We start from the raw sequence: 19,352 nt of genomic DNA, 5'->3' as shown, positions 1-19,352 counted from the left end.
TGCATTATACTCGAGATTTTACGGTAGGTTTTTTTATTCTACTGGTGCATACATTTGAACATATCTTGGTGCACATAAAATGTATTCTGCACATGGATCAAAGAGATTAGGGGGAAACTTTGAGGGAAGCCGCAGCCCAAACCTGCCGTCTCTCAACTCTGCCACAGCCAGGGCACCTCTACTCCAGCCTGGACCCACGAGAACCTAGGGCACTTATCCTGCAGCCCCAGCCCCTAAGCTGCCACAGCAAGGACAGTGAGCTGTGGCGAGTCCTCACTCCCAGCTGTAACCCCTGAGCACCATCCTGCACTATAAAGCCCTCACCTCCAACCCCACAACTCAACCTTCTGCCCAAGCCCTAGACCCCACTCTCCAAATCTCTCAGCCTCCTCCCCGCCCACCATATGAATTTTGTTATGTGAACCAATGTCAACTACATATTGGTGCATGTAACAAAATTCATTCCAAACATGGATGGAAAAAAAAAATCAGAAGAAACACTGACTGATTCCCCTGACACTATACTTTATAAATGATTCAGTAATCCAGTAATAAACACTTATTCTGGTTGCAGAAAAAATACTTCATGCAATACAGATAAGGCAGAGATCTGTAGGAGTTTAATACCGGAAAGGACATTTAGATTATCTACTCTGATCTCCTAAATGTATCACGTAGGCCATTAAATTTCACCTGTTTATTCCTATATTGGAACCCAAAAGCTTGTGTTTGGCAAAAGTGTCTTTTTTTTTTTTTTTTTTTTTTAAAGAAATCACATAGTTCTTGGGTGAATATGTCAAGAGATCCTCATCAGTATGAGCCAATAGTCAATTACGACCACTGTTACAAAACCATGCCTTATTTTCAGTTGGAATGTGTCTGACTGACTTCAGCTTCCAGGCTAAGGATGCTAACTAGCCATTAATTTACTAGTCGAGTAGTCAATGGAAATTCCATTGAATACTCAACTAGTTGAGAAGCACTTCCATGTTCTGCATTTGAAATGTAGAAGAGCCCCCATAGGGGCTCCTGTGCATTTCAAAGTTGGAACACCACATGGAACCCAGGTCCAGAGTTCTGCTGACTCCAGGCTCTACACAGGTGCTTCCGCTTTGAAATGCGCAACAGCCTCTGCTGTGGACTCTTGTACATTTCAAATCTGGCACATTGCATGGAGCCCAGGGTGAGCTGGGAAGTCCCCAGATGATCCTGGGCTCCAAGCAGTGCTGCCTCTTTGAAATGCTGCGCGGAGCCCGGGGCCAGTTGGGGAGTCCTCATCTGATTCTGGGCTCCACCTGGCATTTCAAAGCAGCAGCACCACACTGAGCCCAGGGTCAGGTGGGGAGTCCCCAGCTGACCCAAACTCCGTGCAGCATTTCAAAGCAGCAGCTGCACTGAACCTGGGGTCAGCTGGGGACTCCACAGCTTACACTGAGCTCCATGTGGTGCTGCCACTTTTAAGTACCTCCCTCTTCTTCCCTGCTTCCCCCCCCCCCCTTTGCTGCCTCCAGTCTAACTGATAGAGGCATCAAGGGGAGGAGAGACTAGTCCAGTATCCTGTCAACTATCCAATAGGCATTTGCTTATCGGATAGTCGAGTAGGCCTTTACATTCCTACTCCAGACTTTGGCTGTTGTGAGTCTCTCTGCTTTTTCTGCACCTTCTACAAGTTCGTAAACATGCTTTTTAAAACACAGACAACAGAACTGTACACAGTATTCCAGTATTGGTCTCACCAATACCAGAGATAAAGACAAAATTCTACTTACTTCTGTTCACTATGCCCTGGTCTACATGCAGAGAAAGCATTAGCCTTTTCTGACATAGCCTCAGAGTGGGAGTTAGGGATAACATAACTAAACTTTAGCTCCTGTTCAGAGGCTAACTGGTTACCCCATAAACGTATGGCTTACCAGCATGCTTACCTCATAACCAGTTAGTTGGAGGCCCAGGCCGCAGGAGCAGCCCCACCCACAGCGGCCTGTGGGGCCAGAGCAATCCCAACTGCCTGTGACTGTGGTGGGGCCAGGACAGGACAGCCATCCCCAGATTCAGCCCCAGTCAACCAAGGCCCATCTGACTCAGTAGCCCCAGGAAAGCCCCTCAACTCTGGCTGCCTTGGCCCCACCCACAGTTGAACCAGTTAAACTACATAATTTTAATTGTTTAATCAGTTAACTACTTTGATCGAAATAAATAAAAATTATATAGTGGGAGCTCATGTTCAGTTACTTGTTCGTTATGGTCTTTAAATCTTTTTCCACAGTTCTTTGCTTTCCAGGATATATTCCCTCATTTTCTACATACAGCCTGCATTCCTTGTTTCTAGTTGTATAACTTCACATTTAGGTGTGCTAAAATGCATTTTATCTGAATGGGTCCAGCTCATCAAGCAATCCATATTGCTCCGTGTGACTGCCTGGTCATCATCATTTACTATTTTGCCCATGTTGCATCATCTGCAAATTTTACCTTTACTAACTTTACAGTTACTCCAGATCACTGATATAAATGATGAATAGCTTCAGATCTCTGTGGATGCCCATTAGAACCATCTCCATTCAATAGCATTTCTCCTTTGATAACTACTTTGAAAGCTATCAAATAGCCAGTTCTTAATCTATTTAACTTGTGCTCTGCTGATATGGCGCTAACATTTTAATCAGAATATTGTAAGATACAAATCAAATTGTTAATAAAAAGTGTCTATGCAGCTACCTTGCTCAAGCAAATTTGTAATCTCATCTGAACATGAAATCAAGGTTGACAACTCCTATTTTCCATAAAAATGATGATGATTGGCATTAATCATATTTATGTTCTTGAATACAGCCAGTGTGGCTGACCACAGGACCACCCAAGCCCTGGGGTCAGCCAGCCACACACTAGCTGCAGCGGCTCTGCAACCAGACATCTTGGCAATCCCATAACCAGTAGTTGCTCTGGCAGGTCCAGGCAGCTGGCCATACAGCTGTTCCCAGGGACCCCTGAGCAGCGGTTGCAGGATCGCCAGTGGCTGAGCTGCTGCTTCCCTGGTACTGTCTCCACCCCTCAAAGATGATGCCTTGGGCTCCCCCCATCCCCAGCAGCGCCCATTCCAAAATAAAAAAAATAGGACTATATAGCACTTTAAAGACTAACAAGATAAGATTCCAAAATAAGATTCCATCGGGGTATTTATGGGATTAGTCATGACCAGGGCTCGACAAACAATGCAATCTACTCACCCATGGCGAGTACATTACACCCCAGAAGAGCCGGCACAGAGTGACCTGCGCCTGCGCAGTACCGTGTAGCTAGCGAGCCCTGGTCATGACTAGGTCACAGACTGATTTTCTTTCTTGCCCAAGACCTGTCTATGAGTTACTAAAAATACTTGTGGTTAAATCACAGCCTTAATCATCAACAACAATTTTACCAGCTTCATCACTTACTAATTGGCCTACTCCACTACTAGGATTTCTTGCTGTTTCCAACATTTTTTAGAACTCCTTTTTGTTCTTAGCCATGCCAGGCATGGATTTTCCCCTTTCCCACCCCCATCAGCTTAGGTTCCCTGCCAATTTTCTGCACTACATAGCAATTGAAATAGAAATTATTTATTTTATATTGTTTTTTAATCTCACAGATGACTTCACTTCACCAGTGAAGATGATCTCCAAGCCAAAGTCGCCAACTTTCTTGATTGCATATTCATGGCTTTTTAGCCACCTAAAAAACTCTTAAAGAAAAATCTGCATTCTATAATTTTTTCCTCAGTCACTTTTACTCAACTTTGGGAAGTTAGCCCTCTTGAAGCATATTACAAGTCGGGGCTGTATTCTGTTTGCCCATACTGAATGTAATTGGACCATGAACACTGATCTCTAAACAGCCTAAGGATGTTAAAGACTAGTCGATTATCCAATAAGCATTTGCTTCTCAGATAGTAATGTTGACTAGTCAATTCCCCCCATCCCTTGCTGCCCCTATTTAATAGGGGGGAGGGGTACTTCAAAGAAACCCCAAAGCGGCAGCTGCACAGCTGATCCCGGGATCAGCTGTGACGCGGTCTGCCCCTTTAAAACACCGCCTCTGTGGGTATTTAAAGGGGCAGCCTTGGAGCCCAGGGTCAGCTGGGGATTTTCAGCTAATCCCGGGCTCCCCGTGGCATTTCCCCAGAACCCGGGATCAGCCAGGGAGTCCCCAGCTGACCCCGGGCTCCTTGCAGCACTTCCCCAGGACCCAAGATCAGCTGTGCTGCCGCTGCCCCTTTGAAACTGCTGCCTCCGCACGATTCAAAGGGGCAGGAGAGCCCATAGCATGGAGCCTGGGGTCAGCGGGCGACTCAGTCCCCCACTAACCCCAGCTTCCGTGGCTTTGAAATGCACAGAAGCCCCCGCTGGGGACTCTTGTGCATTTCAAAGTAGTCACCTGCCTGCAGCCAGGAGTCAGTAGGACTTCCTGCTGTACACAGAGTTCCACATTCCTCCTTTGAAATGTACAAGAACCCCTGCTAGGGCACTTGTACATTTCAAAGGAGGAATGCAGAAATGCCTATGGACTAGTCGATGGAAATTCCATTGACTAGCCAATTAACCGCATTTTAACATCCTTAAAACTGTCGCCAACATCCAAACCAGTGAATAAGTCATCCTTACCTATGCACCAGCTCCCAGGGAACTGACTGCTGCCCCATGTGTAACCACTGACGTTTGCAGGGGTTACATGTTTAAAAAAAAAGTTAATGGAGATTACCTATCTCCGAGAACTGGAAGGGACCTTGAAAGGTCATTGAGTACAGTCCCCTGCCTTCACAGCAGGACCAAGTACCATCCCTGACAATTTCTGCCCCAAATAGCCTCCTCAAGGATTGAACTCACAACCCTGGGGCTGTGTCTAGACTGGCATGAATTTCCAGAAATGCTTAAAACGGAATACTATTCCGTTTTCAGTTTTTCTGGAAAAGGAGCGTCTACATTGGCAGTCCGCTTTTCCGGAAAAGCCCTTTTTCCGGAAAAGCGTCTGTGGCCAATGTAGACGCGCTTTTCCGGAAAAGAGCCCCGATCGCCATTTTCGCGATCGGGGCTTTTTTCCGGAAAAGACTACTGGGCTGTCTACAATGGCCCTTTTCCGGAACAGTGTTCCAGAATAAGGACTTATGCCCGAGCGGGAGCAGAATAGTTTTTCCGGAATAGCGGCTGATTTTGTACAGTAGAGCATCGTTGCTTTTCCGGAAATTCAAGGGCCAGTGTAGACAGCTCGCAGCTTATTCCGGAAAAGCGGCTGATTTTCCGGAATAAGTGGCCCAGTGTAGACACAGCCTGGGTTTAGCAGGTCAATGCTCAAACCACTGAGCTATCCCTCCCCCCTAAAGTTTACTTAAGTACATGCATTTTAACATCCATAGTCAATACTACAATACAAGCCCTGGAGAGAATCAACTAGTCTTCTCCACTGCTATGAAGTCTAACTTTACTTTTATTGTCCAACCTTCGCCTGTTGTTCCAGTTGACAATGCTTCTGATTCAAACACATTGTTAAATGTCCAGTAGCCAGTTCAGCACCTGTCATTCTCCGGTGTTAAATGTTGGAAAGAAGTGCAGTTATCAATCTCACCATTCACATATTCTATGTCCCTTGCCACCAGGCTCACTATATACTGTCCATCAAGGTTCAGCTTCCTCTAACATAGCTTTCACCCCCATTCTTACAAATCTTCTTTTAAGTCCAATGCTGCCTCCTTTCATCTTCTTAAATTGCCTTCCAATCACCTCCTCTGCAGTAGACCCCTCCCCAGATTGAGCTATAGTCCCTTTGGCTGTCTCTCTCCTAAGGACAGCATTCTGTGATGCTGCATCACAGCTGCATTAACACTAACCATCTTAGTCAAAACTGCAGATAGTGCTGCTACACTAGTACCCATTCCTGTGCTTTCTTCATTATCATATTGCTCCAGATACAGTCAAGGCTCTGCCCTTTGAATGACCAATAATTAAAATTGATATTGTTGCCTAATGTAGAGTGGCATCCCCATTCTTTTACCCACTCTACTCTTAAAAATCAGTGATGTTAATATTCTAATCAAGTGACAAATTCCACTAGGTTTCTGTAATGCCATTCGTATTACATTTTCTTAATGAGAATTTCTAATTCCTCATCTGCTACACAGAATTCTAGCATTAAAGCAATCGAAAAAAAATCTCTCTTCACATTCTGTGTCACACTGGTTCACTTTGTTTGCTCTATACTGAGGCAAGAAAAATCAAAGCACAACTACAAAAATGGAGATAACTGCCTGGGCAGCAGTATTGCAGAAAAGGATCTGGGTGTACAATGTATCTTAAGACAAATACAGGTTGGACCTCTTTGGTCCAGCACCCTTGGGACCAGAACTTGTTAGATCAGGGGAGGTCCCCTGCTTCCGGAGCCTCCACGTCCCCAGCCTCGCTACTAGGACCCCTGTGGTCCCAGGTTCCACTAACAGGGCCACCATGGGCTCCAGTCCCAATGCCACCAGGCTCCAAGCCACCAGCCTTCTTACCACTGGGGCTCCCAGATAGGATCCCTGGACCAGGACCACAATGTTGCCAGACAAAGAGTCCCGGTTTTTGGAGGTTCACCTTGTATAAGACAAAAACATGATGCAGGTAAAAAAAAAAAAGTTAATATTCTGGCACATATTAACAGAACTATTGTATGTAATACACAGGGGGTCACTATCCTCCTACTTGGCACTGGTGAGCCTTCAGACAGAATACAGTTCCCAGTTCTTTACCAAAAATGTGAACAAACCCATGAGGCCAGACAAGAGCAACAAAAGTGATAAAAGGTTTTAAAAACCTCTCTAACAAAAATGCAAACAAGAAATAAAAACCATCTGCATATTTAGTCCTGAGAGGGAACCTGATAAGTAATAGTCTTCAACTATCCTAAAAGCTGTTACAAAGAAGAGGGAGATTAATTATTCTCTATGTCCACTGAATATAGGACAAGCAGTAATTAGCTTAATCTGTATTCAACATTGAAAGAATCAAGTTGACAATCCCTTGGAAAATTCATTGTGTAAGACACTTTATCTGTGGAATTCAACATTTAAGCAGATGCACGTCCATAAACTTCCACTGCTACATAAAATAAAATAAAGTATAAAAGACATAAATCCCTCCAGATCCAGGATTCTTAATTTTCCTTTGATTCAAGGGTCTCAAACTCGCAGCCTGAGTTCCATAACGTGACACATGCTGGCAGCCTGCATGGGAGTCCCTGCGGCCCCAGGGTGGGGAGAAAACCAAGTGCAGTACTCTTTCCCCAAGTCCAGCCCCTACTCCTTCCCTGCCCCACCTCTTCCTGCCTACCCTCTCCACCCCTCCCCCACAAGTCACACTCCTTCCCTCAAGCCTCCTCCCTCAAGGGACCTGGCCTTGGGCATTACCAGGGGAACCTGAATCCGTGGCAGGAGATGCAGGGAGGCAGAGCAACACAGCAGCCCTTGCTTTGTTCATTTTCCAGGCCAACTGCAGTGTGCCCCAGCCCCAGTTAGCTTGCAAAATGGCAAGAGTACAGAGCAGAGCAGATCCTGCATCTGCCATAAGTGCAGAGAGGAGGGGTTGACTCCTGTTGCCAGCCCCAGAGCCCATCCAAGACACTGTGGGCTAACCTGAGTATGAAGCACTATCCCATCCACAAGACAGTTTGGGCAGCTGCTGTGGGCCCCCCCTCAAAGAGAACAAACCTATGGACAAGACAGCTCTGCGCACACCTTTCCTGGGCCGCAGGAAGAGCTCAACAGGGGCAGAGCTAGCAGCCAAAAGCCACTCTAACTTCACTGCACTGGGGACCACCCAGGGAGGGTGAAATCAGGTGGGATATGGGGACACACAGGGGGAGCACATGGCCAGCAGTCACGGGTGGGAGACGCACGCGGGGCCGGAAATGCACAGACTGCCCACAGAGCCCTAACAGAGGGGGATGCCCGCTGGCCCACTAGGAAGTTTTAAGGACTGGTACTGGCCCTAAGTTAAATTGAGTTTGAGACCCCTTCTTTGATTCTTATATTTTAAGGCAACTCATGTTCACCACCACCAGACAGATAGACTCCTGGACTAACTGATCAACTGGACTTGTCCAGTACTGCAATTCCTACTACACTTGTGTTGATGTAAGTAGGGATGTGAAAGTGTAACTGTACATGGGGTTAACTAATGAGCCTGTGATCATCATGCAGTTACATGTGCACCAGCTCCCAAAGAGCAGCCTTTTCCCCACCCCACTCTGCTGCAGCACTGGGAGGAAGGCAAAGAGCAGGCTTAAAAGATATTAAGGCTGTTAAGTATCAGGTAACTGACTAATGGAATAGTCAATGCATTTTTGTAGCTGATCCCAGGCTCCACACAGCACTACCGCTTTGAAATGCGGTGAAGAGCCAGATACCGGGCTCTCCACGGCATTCAGAGCTGCAGTGCCGCACAGAGCAGCTGACTCCGGGCTCCGTATGGTGCTGCCACTTTGAAGTACCCCATTTTGTCCTATCTGATATAGGCAGCGGGAACGGGGGAAGAAGCGACTAGTCGACTATCCCGTTGACTATCTGATAAGCATTTGCTTATCCAATAGTCAACTAGTCCTTCACATCCCTACTCTATATCAGAGGCAGCAGTGTGGAGGAGGGGCAAGTGGGAGCCAGCACACATGGGGAGCTGGCTTAAAGGCCAGCTCATGACACTCACCAGCTCCTGGGGAGCCATCTGTCCCCTTGCTGTGTAACCACTGAATTTTAATTAACCCCATTTTAAGATCCCTAAATGTAAGTAACATCTTTGTTTTATTATTTTCTTTTTGGAGGGCGAGGGGGGAAGGTATGTACTCTGTGTGTACAAAACTGGGTCAATAAGAATTATGCGCACTTAGGGTATGTGAAATTGAATCCAAATTAGACTGCAAGCTTTTTATGTCATTTAAGTCTATAAAACTCCAAGACGACTATTGGCACAGTATTTGATGATTTAGAATAGTCCATATTTCTTGCCTTTCCACCAGTCCTAAAGAACAGTGTACCCACCCAGATATCTTTATGCCTAAAGCAAACCGAACATTCTGATGTGAGAGAAAGAAATTACACTTTTTTAAAAAAGCATTTACCTGCCTCTAAGTGTATTGTATAAACTTTTACATAAAACACAGAGCTGATGCTTGGCTTCATTGCTCATCTTAAGTGTACACTTTAAATTATCATCCTGCTGAGAAAAATGTAATCAGGTGCTCATCATCTAAACTGAAAGCATTCTCTTTCAAAACCTACACAATTTTGCCATGCACCTATATGAAATCTCTATCCCATATTCAGCAATTCAAGGCCAAAAATAATGATGCTAAGTAATCAATAAGGAACTCTCTCTGCACAAAACATGACCTGCAGTAACTGATGTGCTTGGGAAAATAGCTGAAACTAATAGTTTTCAGAGCTTAGTTCTAAAAGTAGGTATAAACGTTATAAAATAATTGACATATCTGTAACATCCAATAAGACATCCTTTAGCAGTTATAATATGCTACCATCACAAATATGTACTACTATACAATTTGTTCTGAGATTTCCCCATTGAGCTGTAATCTTCAGAGAACTACTGCACCAACTGAATTAATGTGTGAGGTACTTCAAAATAAATGACAAGTCAGATAGCCATAAGAACATAGTAATCAAGTTTGTATATGAAACTGTCTCTGCAAAAAAAAAAAAAAAAAAAAATCCTCATGCTCATTGAATAGACCTGCACTATAGAGCAACACTGCCACCAGCTGATTCATTACACAAGTAGATAATCTGACCAAGCTGCCAATGTTTCTACTTGCTACTCAGCAGCAAGAGAATTGACAACATTAATTCCAGGCGCCCACAATAATCACTTTTGTACTTGACTAAAAATGCATGAAAAGAAATTTGAAATACTAAAGTCATCACAGACCTTCAGAAAGATACAACTATTCCTACCGAGAAAACTATACAAAAAGATAGAACGGATAAACTCAAATTCACACTTGAAACAGCAATGACTTACTAACCCCTACGAAACAGAGAAGATAATATAAATACGCATTTAGTGACAAATTACTTGTATGACCTATAGAAAATAATGGCAATCCCATATATACCTAGGGTGGATATAGAGTGTGTGAAATGGGACAGATTGAAAATCAGAATGACATACAACATAAAAAGAAACAGATATTTGCTTTGGTTCCCCATTATCCAGAGCCATACAAAAAAAACCAATTACACACCAAAACATCTCTCCATTAATTATTTTTCCTTACTGCACTATTTTAAATGACAAATGGTAGTACTGTTTTTATCCAAAAGCAGAAAACATTAACCCCTTTTAGTCCAAACACACATTGTGACACCTTCTCAACCAACAAAATCCACTTTTCTGTAAAACTTCTTTGCGGAAGGAAGGAAGAAAGGAACAAACGAGATATAACAGAGAAGAGAAACTGGGGCCCTGTTCTTCCCAGTTAAGAATAATAAAGAGCAGCCTTTTTAACATGAAAAAAATCCACCCAATCTCTGCACAAACCATTCTTACCTTAAAATTACTAGAATTGACCCATGCTATTAATTCGTCGATCACTTTATCAAGGCGCTGATGATCTTGCTCGAGGTCAGTGGATCTACTTTGGTCAGCCAGATAGTCCAGCAATTCTTGGCCGATTTGCATCCTGCGGCCCACGTCTTTCTGCTGTACCTGATCACAGAAATAATCCATAGTACCAGGCTCCATCGTGTATTTAAGTTTATTAGGCAAAGACTCAAACTGCCCAAATTTAAAAAAAAAAAACCCTCTCACACACAGGGAAAGTGAGGGCGAGGTGGGGAGAAATGCGCAGCAGAAGTAGTCAGCAGCCTCCTCTACCACACACTTTTCACCTCCCAGTCCTATCCAGCAGAAAGGAGTCTTTTTCTCTCCGTTCTTCTTCCCAAACAAACCCCGCAAGGTTAAACACAAGACTTTTCAACAAGTAACACATTAACAAAAGTCCTTCCAAATGCATTCAACAGTAAATCAAATCTCCAGTGATTCCGTGGGGAGGTTGCTGGTGACGCAGGTGAGGAGGGGTGTTTGCAGGGTCCTCTGATTTGGGGGGAGCTGTTTTTAATTCACGTTTCACACGGTGTCCCCTAAGTTTTGTTCCTCGCTAGGGTCCAACCAGGGGGCGGCAGGGCTGCCGGCGCTTTCTCAGGGGATCCCCAGAGGCCGGCGCTGGAGTTGCTGCCGCCTCTCCCCCGCCCGCAGGCCCGGCGCGGACCCGCCGCCGCCTCTCAGCGCAGGGGGCAGCGGCTCCTAGTCGCCAAACTCAGCCGGAAGCAGCGGCGGGGCCGGAGCGGAACTTTCATGCTCCCTGGCCCGGGGGATGGACGCGGCTCCGCACCGCCCGGCCCGTCCACACTTCAGCCGCTCCGGATTCGCTCCGCAGCCTCCTCCGCCCAGTCTGCCCGCCGGCAGCGACAGCCGCAGGCCCCGCTCAGTCGCGTCTCCTGGCTGCGGCGGCGGCGGCGCCTCCTCAGGTCCCGTGGAAGTTGCGTCCCCGGCCCGGCTCCGCTGCGCCCGCCTCTGTCGCGGTGTCACTCAGCCGCCGGGCCCCGCCCCGAGCCGAGCCGCCGGGCGCGGCTCTCTGAGCGCGCGACCCTCCCGCGCGCGCCGCCCTGCGACAGCGGCTCCCAGCACCGAACCCGGCTCCTGCCTCGCGCCCGCCGGTCGCGTGCCCTTGATCGGCACGAGTTCAATTTCCCCCACGCGCGCTCGCACGATACAACTTCCTCCTCGTCATCCACCTTTCCCCCCCTCCTCCCCTCCTTTTCCCGCTTCAGCGTGCGCGCGCCTCGTCGCCTTTCCCTAGGCTCACAGCAGGGCTGGGCACGCGCGCGCTTGAGCCTGTGGCTCCGCCTTTTCTCGGCCGTCAGCACAGCGCGTGCGCTTGTCGGCTGTGACTGCTGAGCTTGAGACTGAGGGGCCGCCGCCGCCGCCCCCCAGTGCAGGGTGTCTAGGGTCTTTCCCCCTCCTTAGGTGGTTCTGCAGGGCCAGTGTCCGGCTTTTTCCTAAATAATCCGTTGGGAGGAAACGGGAGGGGAGGGGGGGGGGCGGCGAGCTGAGTCAGGGAAGAGAGAAATAGCGGAGACTAGAGCGGGGACATTGCGGCGTTCAGGCAGTGCAGTAGACACCCCCGGAGAGGGGTCCTGCTGCTGCTTTCAACCCGTGCGGGCAGCAGCGGGGCCGCGGGCTGGGTCGCCGCGTGCTGAGACGCGCGCCAGGAAGGGTGGGGACGGGACGAGCTCGCGGGGCCCGTGCAGAAGAGCTCGCCCGGCTCCGAGCAGAGGGGCGCGCGCTGGCAGCCCAGCCCTCTTGGCGGGGGCCGCTCGTCCCGCCGCTGCAAAGCCGAAGTCATGGAGCATCCCTGCACTGGAAGGGGAGCGGGTGTCAGACGCGGGCCAGACAAGCCCAGGTCTGAGATGCCCACCCCCGCTGTGGGTACTAGCGGCCTTCCTGGTTTGGGGGAAAGACGCTCCAAGGAAGGGTGTGGGGCAGCTCTGCTGCAGGAGCAGCTCCAGTCCGGAGGTGACACTCATGTTGTAAATATGCAGTGCAGCTGTAGCCCTGTCAGGCTCAGGATATAACATGGGTGAGGTAATAAGGAGTCCAAGAAAAGCTATTACCTCACCGTGTCTCACGGAATTTTGATATCAGACTGCAGGGCTCTCTGCGGTTTTCCCAGGAGCTCTCTCCCTAGTGCTGCAAATTGGCTGTTTGCTGGCAACTCCTTCCTTTGTCCTTTCCATCCATCAGGTCTCAAACTTCAGTGCACAACTACTCTCCTCTGACAACAAAAAATATCACATAATCCCCTAAAATTTGAGCCTCAGTGCTTCAGATGGGGGGGTATAAACCAAAGGCCAAATCCTGGGGGAGGGGTTGTGGGACTGTAATGTGATGCTCCCTCCCCAGGGCTGAAGACTTAGAGCAGTAATTTTCAAACTTTTTGGCTCACAGCTCACCCCCACTTAACCCAAACCTTTCTGAGGATCATCAGCCAACTACCCATGATGAAAAAATGCCTTGCTTATATCTAAATATCTTCAATATGAAATTATTCTTATTAGGCTACTGGGGCATAAACTGTAAATATGCAGCTATAACATAAGGAGGCATATATGACTGATAAGAAAGGCAATAGTAATCAAAATCTTTAAACAGATTAAGCACTTTATCATGTTAGTTTACCACACTTCATGTTAAATAAAATGATATATTGCTTTTATGTCCAAAAGGTTTCAACATTGTCTTTATTTATGGCAATGGTGGGGGACCTTTTTAGGATCGTGAGCAACTGACCCATAGAAAAAAGTTGGGGGCCACCCTGATGACACGTCAGGGTTCCCCCGATCATACACCCGCATAGCAGCCAGAACAGACTCCACCAGCCAGTAGAATAGAGAGGGTTTATTGCTTCTCCAGGATACAGCACAGCACAGATTCCCTAATCCAAGACCCCTTGGATTAGGGAATCCATCACCCTCTCAACCCTCAACACTCAGCTTAGTCTGTTCCCTTCATATTTCTCAGCCAGAAACTGCCTCGCTCCTAGACCCTGTCCCCAAGCCAGGTGGCCATCTCCGCCTCCCTTTGTCTCTCCCTCTGGGAAGACACTTGTTATCTGCTCAAGCTGGGACTAGGTGTCTGACATGTGGGTGAGTCAGTGGGAATCACACATCACAGCGCAGGGGAACCCCGGGTTACAGAGCAGACAGCACCACCACTACATCACAGCCACACAAGTTAAAAACAAACAAAAAAACACGCCCAACCCACACTCATGTGTCCTCTGACTGAGACACCACTCCCTTCACATTCCAGCCCTGGGAGGAGGGGGAGAAGGACAGAGATTCAGGGCTTCCCACAGGCCAAATTCACTCTTCTGCAATCCCAGAGTTAGTAGGTTTTTAGGGGGCCCCCAAGCTCTGGGATGGGTCAAAATGAGGGGGTCTGTGGGGGAGAGGGCTGCTGGAGAACAGGATAGGGATGGGGTGCAGGGTTTGGGCAGGAGGTGGGGTGCAGGTGGTGATATCTGGGTGAGAGCTAGTGCAAGTGGGAGTGGGAAGTCAGGGCAAGAGGGAGGGTTCAAGAGCAGGGTGGGAGCATGGGGTCTTTGTGGAGGGACAGTGTGCGAAGATGGGGTCTGGGCACGAGGAGGATGGGGGGCGCTTACCTGGCTCAGCACACCCTGTCACTAACAGGCACTGACCCCCACTTCTCCCATTGGTCGTGATTCTGGCCAATGGGAGTAGTGAGGAAAGCCTCCAGGCAAGCGATTTCCTGTGCTGACATTCCCCCAGCTAGGGGGAGTGGAAGCAGCAGCATGTGGAGCTGTTTCCTCCCTTCCACAAGCAAGGGTAGAGTTTCGAGAAAGCGGGGGGTGGGGGAGTGGGACAGCAGCTGTGTGCACTGGGAAGCGGCTTGTTAGCTTTTCAGCCTGTTCCTTGACCTATCAGGGAGGGAAGGGAAAGTACTTGTATGCTGAGCATGCCTCTCACACCTGACTGGTGAAGGGAGGGGGCAGATGAGTAAATTATGGCATGCAAGTACTTTCCCCTCCCTCCCTGATAGTCTGGGGAACAGGATGAAAAGCAAGCCACATCCTGGTGTGCATGGCTGCTGCCAGCCCCCACCCTCGCGAAACTCCACTCTTGCCCACGAGCTGGATCCAGCCAGTGAGGCTTGGGGCTCTCCTCCCGCCCCACACCAGGAAGCCAGTGATGGCACTCCAACCTCGTGAGGAGGGTACGAGGCTGCAGTGCCAACATAGGCTCCTTGCTGCAGGAGAGGGCCAAGCCCTGAGCCCTCGGTCGACCTGCAAGAAGGTTGTGGACCACTAGTGGTTTGCGGATCACACCTTGAGAGCTACTGTCCTTGGGCTTCAGCTGATACCCTGAGGAATGGGTCTCTGGGTCCTGCTTCAGCCCTGGGTCTCAGAAAGTCTAATGCCAGCCCTGATGATCCCATTAAAACTGGGTTCTGACCAGTGTGTTCTCTCATTTTTTCCATCCATGGGCATAAATTTTATGTGCACCAAGGCACGTGCAGATGTGCATCACCATGCTTCTGGCTGTGGGAAGCTGAGTGGCACCTGAATCTCTCCTGGGTGGTCGCCCAAATGCTCAGCTTACAGGGAATACTGGTCCTGACCCACAATCTGAAAACTTCTAGCTAATTCCTGCCCAACGGTGTCCCACTGAAAGATGGGCATGGACAATTTTTTTTACTGGGGGAAGGGTAAGTATTAAAAAGTAATAAAATAAGAGCATTGAACATTGTTTTAATAAGTTTGCACTGTGATTACATGTTAATTTAATAAATGAGTTTAATAAAGTGAAATAAATGAGCTGTTCCAAACTCAGTGTTTCCTTTATTTATTAATGCAAACCATAGACACCTCGCAGTCCCTACCTGTTCATACCCATCAGGATTGAAAGACCCCTACCCCCAAAAGGAATTAACATGAAATTTGCTGTTACCACATAGTTCATACTGGTTGTGAGCTCATTCCTATACCCTACTTATCTGTCTTGTCTACTTCTATTGTACATTCTTTGGGGACAGAGGCTGCCTCTTATTTTAAATTTTTTGTAGAATGATAGCACAATGTGTCCCTTGTTCTTGATTGATTTGTAAGCACTACCCTAAAAAACACAATAAATACAAAAATAGAGTAAGTTCATTTGTTTAGATTAAAGCTAACACATTTTAAATATGAAAAGACAATGATCTCTCCATCAAGATAGCTTTGCAGTTTCATGTCCCTACATCCTCAGACATTCTAATTACCACCTAATTTGAATAGGTCACTAGGTGTTTGCTGTCCTACCTGTGGAGTTTCTATTAGCTAAAGTTAGCTGGATTATGAAAACTTTTGGTAGAGTTTGTAATTGCTTTTATTATAAATGGTCCTTGAGTAACTAATTGATAGGTGTATCTTATCAGAGGATAAAATAAATACACAAATAAGAAAAAAACAGCTCTTGGATTTCCTCAGTGCAGTACTTTGGAGTTGTGAAGTTCAATAGTACTGCAAGTAAAGTAAGTAAAAATAGTGCATTCCTTGTTTTTTCAGGTTTACTAGAAGATTAGTTGACCAAATTTTGCTTAATTTTCCAAAAATGCAAGTATTGATAGTCCAATAGTGTAGAGAGTTTCAGTCTATCAAACCAATTGTTTTACAAAGCAGAATTTGAAATTGAACCTTTTTTATAACTTTCATTATATCCTCACAGGAGTCAAATGTAGTTTGTGTACAAATCAGGGCCCAGTGAAAGCTTCTCATTCACATTGACATAGTCAAAAATTGAAACTTGTAGTCTGATATTTTTCCTCTCTGTCACATTAGTTAAATCAATGTAATTAAAATATTTGGAGACAATTAATACCTGGTGTAATTCCCCTGTTTCAGTAGGTTATTTCATGCACAAATTTAGCCCATAGTGTCATTTTGAGACATGCTCATGATTATAATGAACAAAGCTGGTTTTGAGGTACTTTAATGAATTCCTTTTCTGATTACTCATATACACGTCAAATTATCTTTACAGTGGTGCAGGGAACATAATCTCATTGCAAAGAGCTGGATAAAGAAAAGCAACAAATTACAGATGCAGCTATGTAGAACAAAAAGAAAATGTCATATGGTTACTTGTTTATAGATACACTTTGTTCTATCATGTCAATATTTAGATGTTCACTACTCTGGTCATTGTATATGTAAATATTGCTGTGCACCATTTGTTTACTATGAGAAAAAAAGATTTGTTTGTAGAGAGTTTGTCAAGATGATGATCATTTCTGGTCTTTGCATATGCATACTCTTTTAGACACTGATTCATGAATTGCTATTCAGAAATTTTATAACCAACCCAAAAATATTTGGACAACAAAATGTGATGACTTTTTCCTGTGCAACTCTTTTTTAATGCTGTGCAGAAAAGTATATTATAGTACATCAACAAAATATTGCTACTGAATTTTCAAACAGACATTTCGAACATTAAACTTAAATTCTCTAAACTTTTGAATGAAATTTTTTTTATTCTACATGTTTTTTAAAGATAGCTAAAAGTGGGTTGTGCCCACAAAAGCTCATGATACCATCTACATGTTTTTTTAGTCTTTAAGATGCTACTATACTATTAGTAGTTTTTTTAAGTTTTATCATTAGTAATAACACTTTATAGACTAATGTCTGTATTCTAACAGATCCAAGCACTGCAAAAAGATCCAGAATTCTGCAGGCATTTTAGGAGGAAATTAGCAGTCACTATGAAACACAGAATTAAGAAGAGGGAAAAATTTCATCTGGGGCTATAGCAAAACCCCTATGCTTGCAAAAAGTATCATGGAATCCACATGTATACAACACGCTCAGGATGTTAGGTTTTAAGGTCTTGTATACATCATTTGCATGTGATGCCAAACATACAAAATGATATGGGACTATATGTTCTTAATTATTCATCTGCTGTTTTCTGAAACCAACCAGTGTGCATTCGCATGCATGATACTGACATTATATAGTTCAGCTACGTCTAGACTGGCATGATTTTCCGGAAATGCTTTTAACGGAAAAGTTTTTCGTTAAAAGCATTTTCGGAAAAGAGTGTCTAGATTGGCACGGACGCTTTTCCACAAAAGCACTTTTTGCGGAAAAGCATCCGTGCCAATCTAGACGCACTTTTCCGCCATTTTTGCGATCGGGGCTTTTTTGCGGAAAACAAATCTGGGCTGTCTACACTGGCCCTTTTGCGCAAAACTTTTGTGCAAAAGGACTTTTGCATGAACGGGAGCAGCATAGTATTTCCGCAAGAATACTGACAATCTTACATGAGATCATCAGTGCTTTCATGGAAATTCAAGCGGCCAGTGTAGACAGCTGGCAAGTTTTTCTGGAAAAACTGGCCAGTCTAGACACAGCCTTCTTGAAACTATGGAGATTCATCCAACATCACCAAGTCTCCCCATTGCTGAGAAAGAAGAGGGATGGGGGAAGAATGTGTAATTAATTTTATGGGCCCATACTTCCACTTAACTTGTAAATCAAATGCTATATAAGACCAAATTCTGCAACCCTTGTGTACCCAATTAAACTTTACAGGAGATTATTTGAGACAGGATTGTTTGAGAAAGGATTATTTGGGTGAACATGAGTTGCAGGATCAGTCCCTAAGGATACGTCTAGACTACAAGCCTTTTTCTACAGGCTTTTTCAAAAGTATCTTTCGAAAAAGCCTCTGTCGAATAAGAGCATCTAGATTGCATGACATGGATTGAAAAATCGATCCACTTTTTTGAAAAAGAGCATCCAGACTGCCGGATGCTCTTTCAAAAAAAAAAAGGCACCCGGAAGTGCTTCTAGCAGGGTATGGAGGCAGCCTTTATTTCCAGGTGTTGCTGCATGCCCTTTGCAGAGAACGCAAAGGGATCCCCCTGGACAACCGTTGGACTACAATCAACAAGAAATTAGTTTTAAGGGATCCTCTTAAAGGGATCCCCCTGGACAGCCGTTGTTCTGCTCCTGCTTCTGGTTTGCCTACTTCCTGGAGGGAAAGCAAATCTGCTGCAGTGCTTGATCTGGTTGCCCTGCTTCCTCGGACACCACAGCAGTTTATTTTCAGGGTTTTTTTCTGCTTTTCACTGTGTTTTTGGCCATGGAGCCTGACCTGCCCCTGGGCAGGCGATGGCCCCACTCTGTGATGCTGGAAGTTCTGCTGCATCTTCATGAGACCATCGTGATGTTTGTAGCAGAGCTGGATTCAGAGCCCAGCTTTGAGCCCCTCACTTGGGCTGCAGCCCCACTGCCCTTGCCGCCGAACTTATTCCTACAGAGGCGAGTTTGGAGGCTGGACACCAGTTCAGACTGGTGGGTCTGGCTTGTTATGGAGCAGTGGGATGATGAGGTTTGGCTCCGAAACTTCCGTATGCGTAAGTCCACCTTCCAGGAGCTGTGTGCCTGGCTCGCCCATGCCCTACAATGCCAGGACACCCACTTGTGGCCCGCCATCCCCCTGGAGAAACAGGTCGCTATTGCCCTCTGAAAGCTGGCCATCGCTGACAGCTACCACTCTGTAGGACACCAGTTTGGCATGGGAAGGTCTGCTGTTGGGGCCGTCTTGATGGAAATAAGTCACTCTCTGGGGACAGTCCATGCGGGGGGGAGGAATAAGGGGGGCAGTCAGGACTGGGCAGAGGGAATGGGGGATGGGGATGGCAGTGGTAGAAGTCCTCCTGGCCTCACCCTGCCATGGTACAGGAGGGAGGGGAAATGGGGGGTTG

At 46.4% G+C, this 19,352-nt stretch overlaps 1 protein-coding gene across 23 annotated transcripts in view; it reads right to left on the bottom strand.

The window, feature by feature from the left end:
* The window catches only part of CLASP2 (cytoplasmic linker associated protein 2), a 264,670-nt gene extending 252,826 nt beyond the window's left edge, over positions 1-11,844 (bottom strand). For 8 of the 23 annotated variants that reach the window (XM_075921825.1, XM_075921830.1, XM_075921814.1 and 5 more), the window contains exon 1: positions 10,566-11,841. In XM_075921825.1, coding sequence (XP_075777940.1) covers positions 10,566-10,760 — 195 coding nt within the window. In that variant the 5' untranslated portion in view covers positions 10,761-11,841. Of the gene's footprint in view, positions 1-10,565 lie in introns of all 23 variants that reach the window. The other 15 variants (XM_075921811.1, XM_075921818.1, XM_075921820.1 and 12 more) reach the window with 6 other exon arrangements.
* Between the last annotated feature and the right edge of the window lie 7,508 nt (positions 11,845-19,352).

This window comes from Pelodiscus sinensis, chromosome 2 (genome assembly GCF_049634645.1).
Source record: "Pelodiscus sinensis isolate JC-2024 chromosome 2, ASM4963464v1, whole genome shotgun sequence".
In the NCBI taxonomy this organism is placed as follows: domain Eukaryota; kingdom Metazoa; phylum Chordata; order Testudines; family Trionychidae; genus Pelodiscus; species Pelodiscus sinensis.
This window is presented reverse-complemented; position numbering and strand designations above follow the sequence as displayed.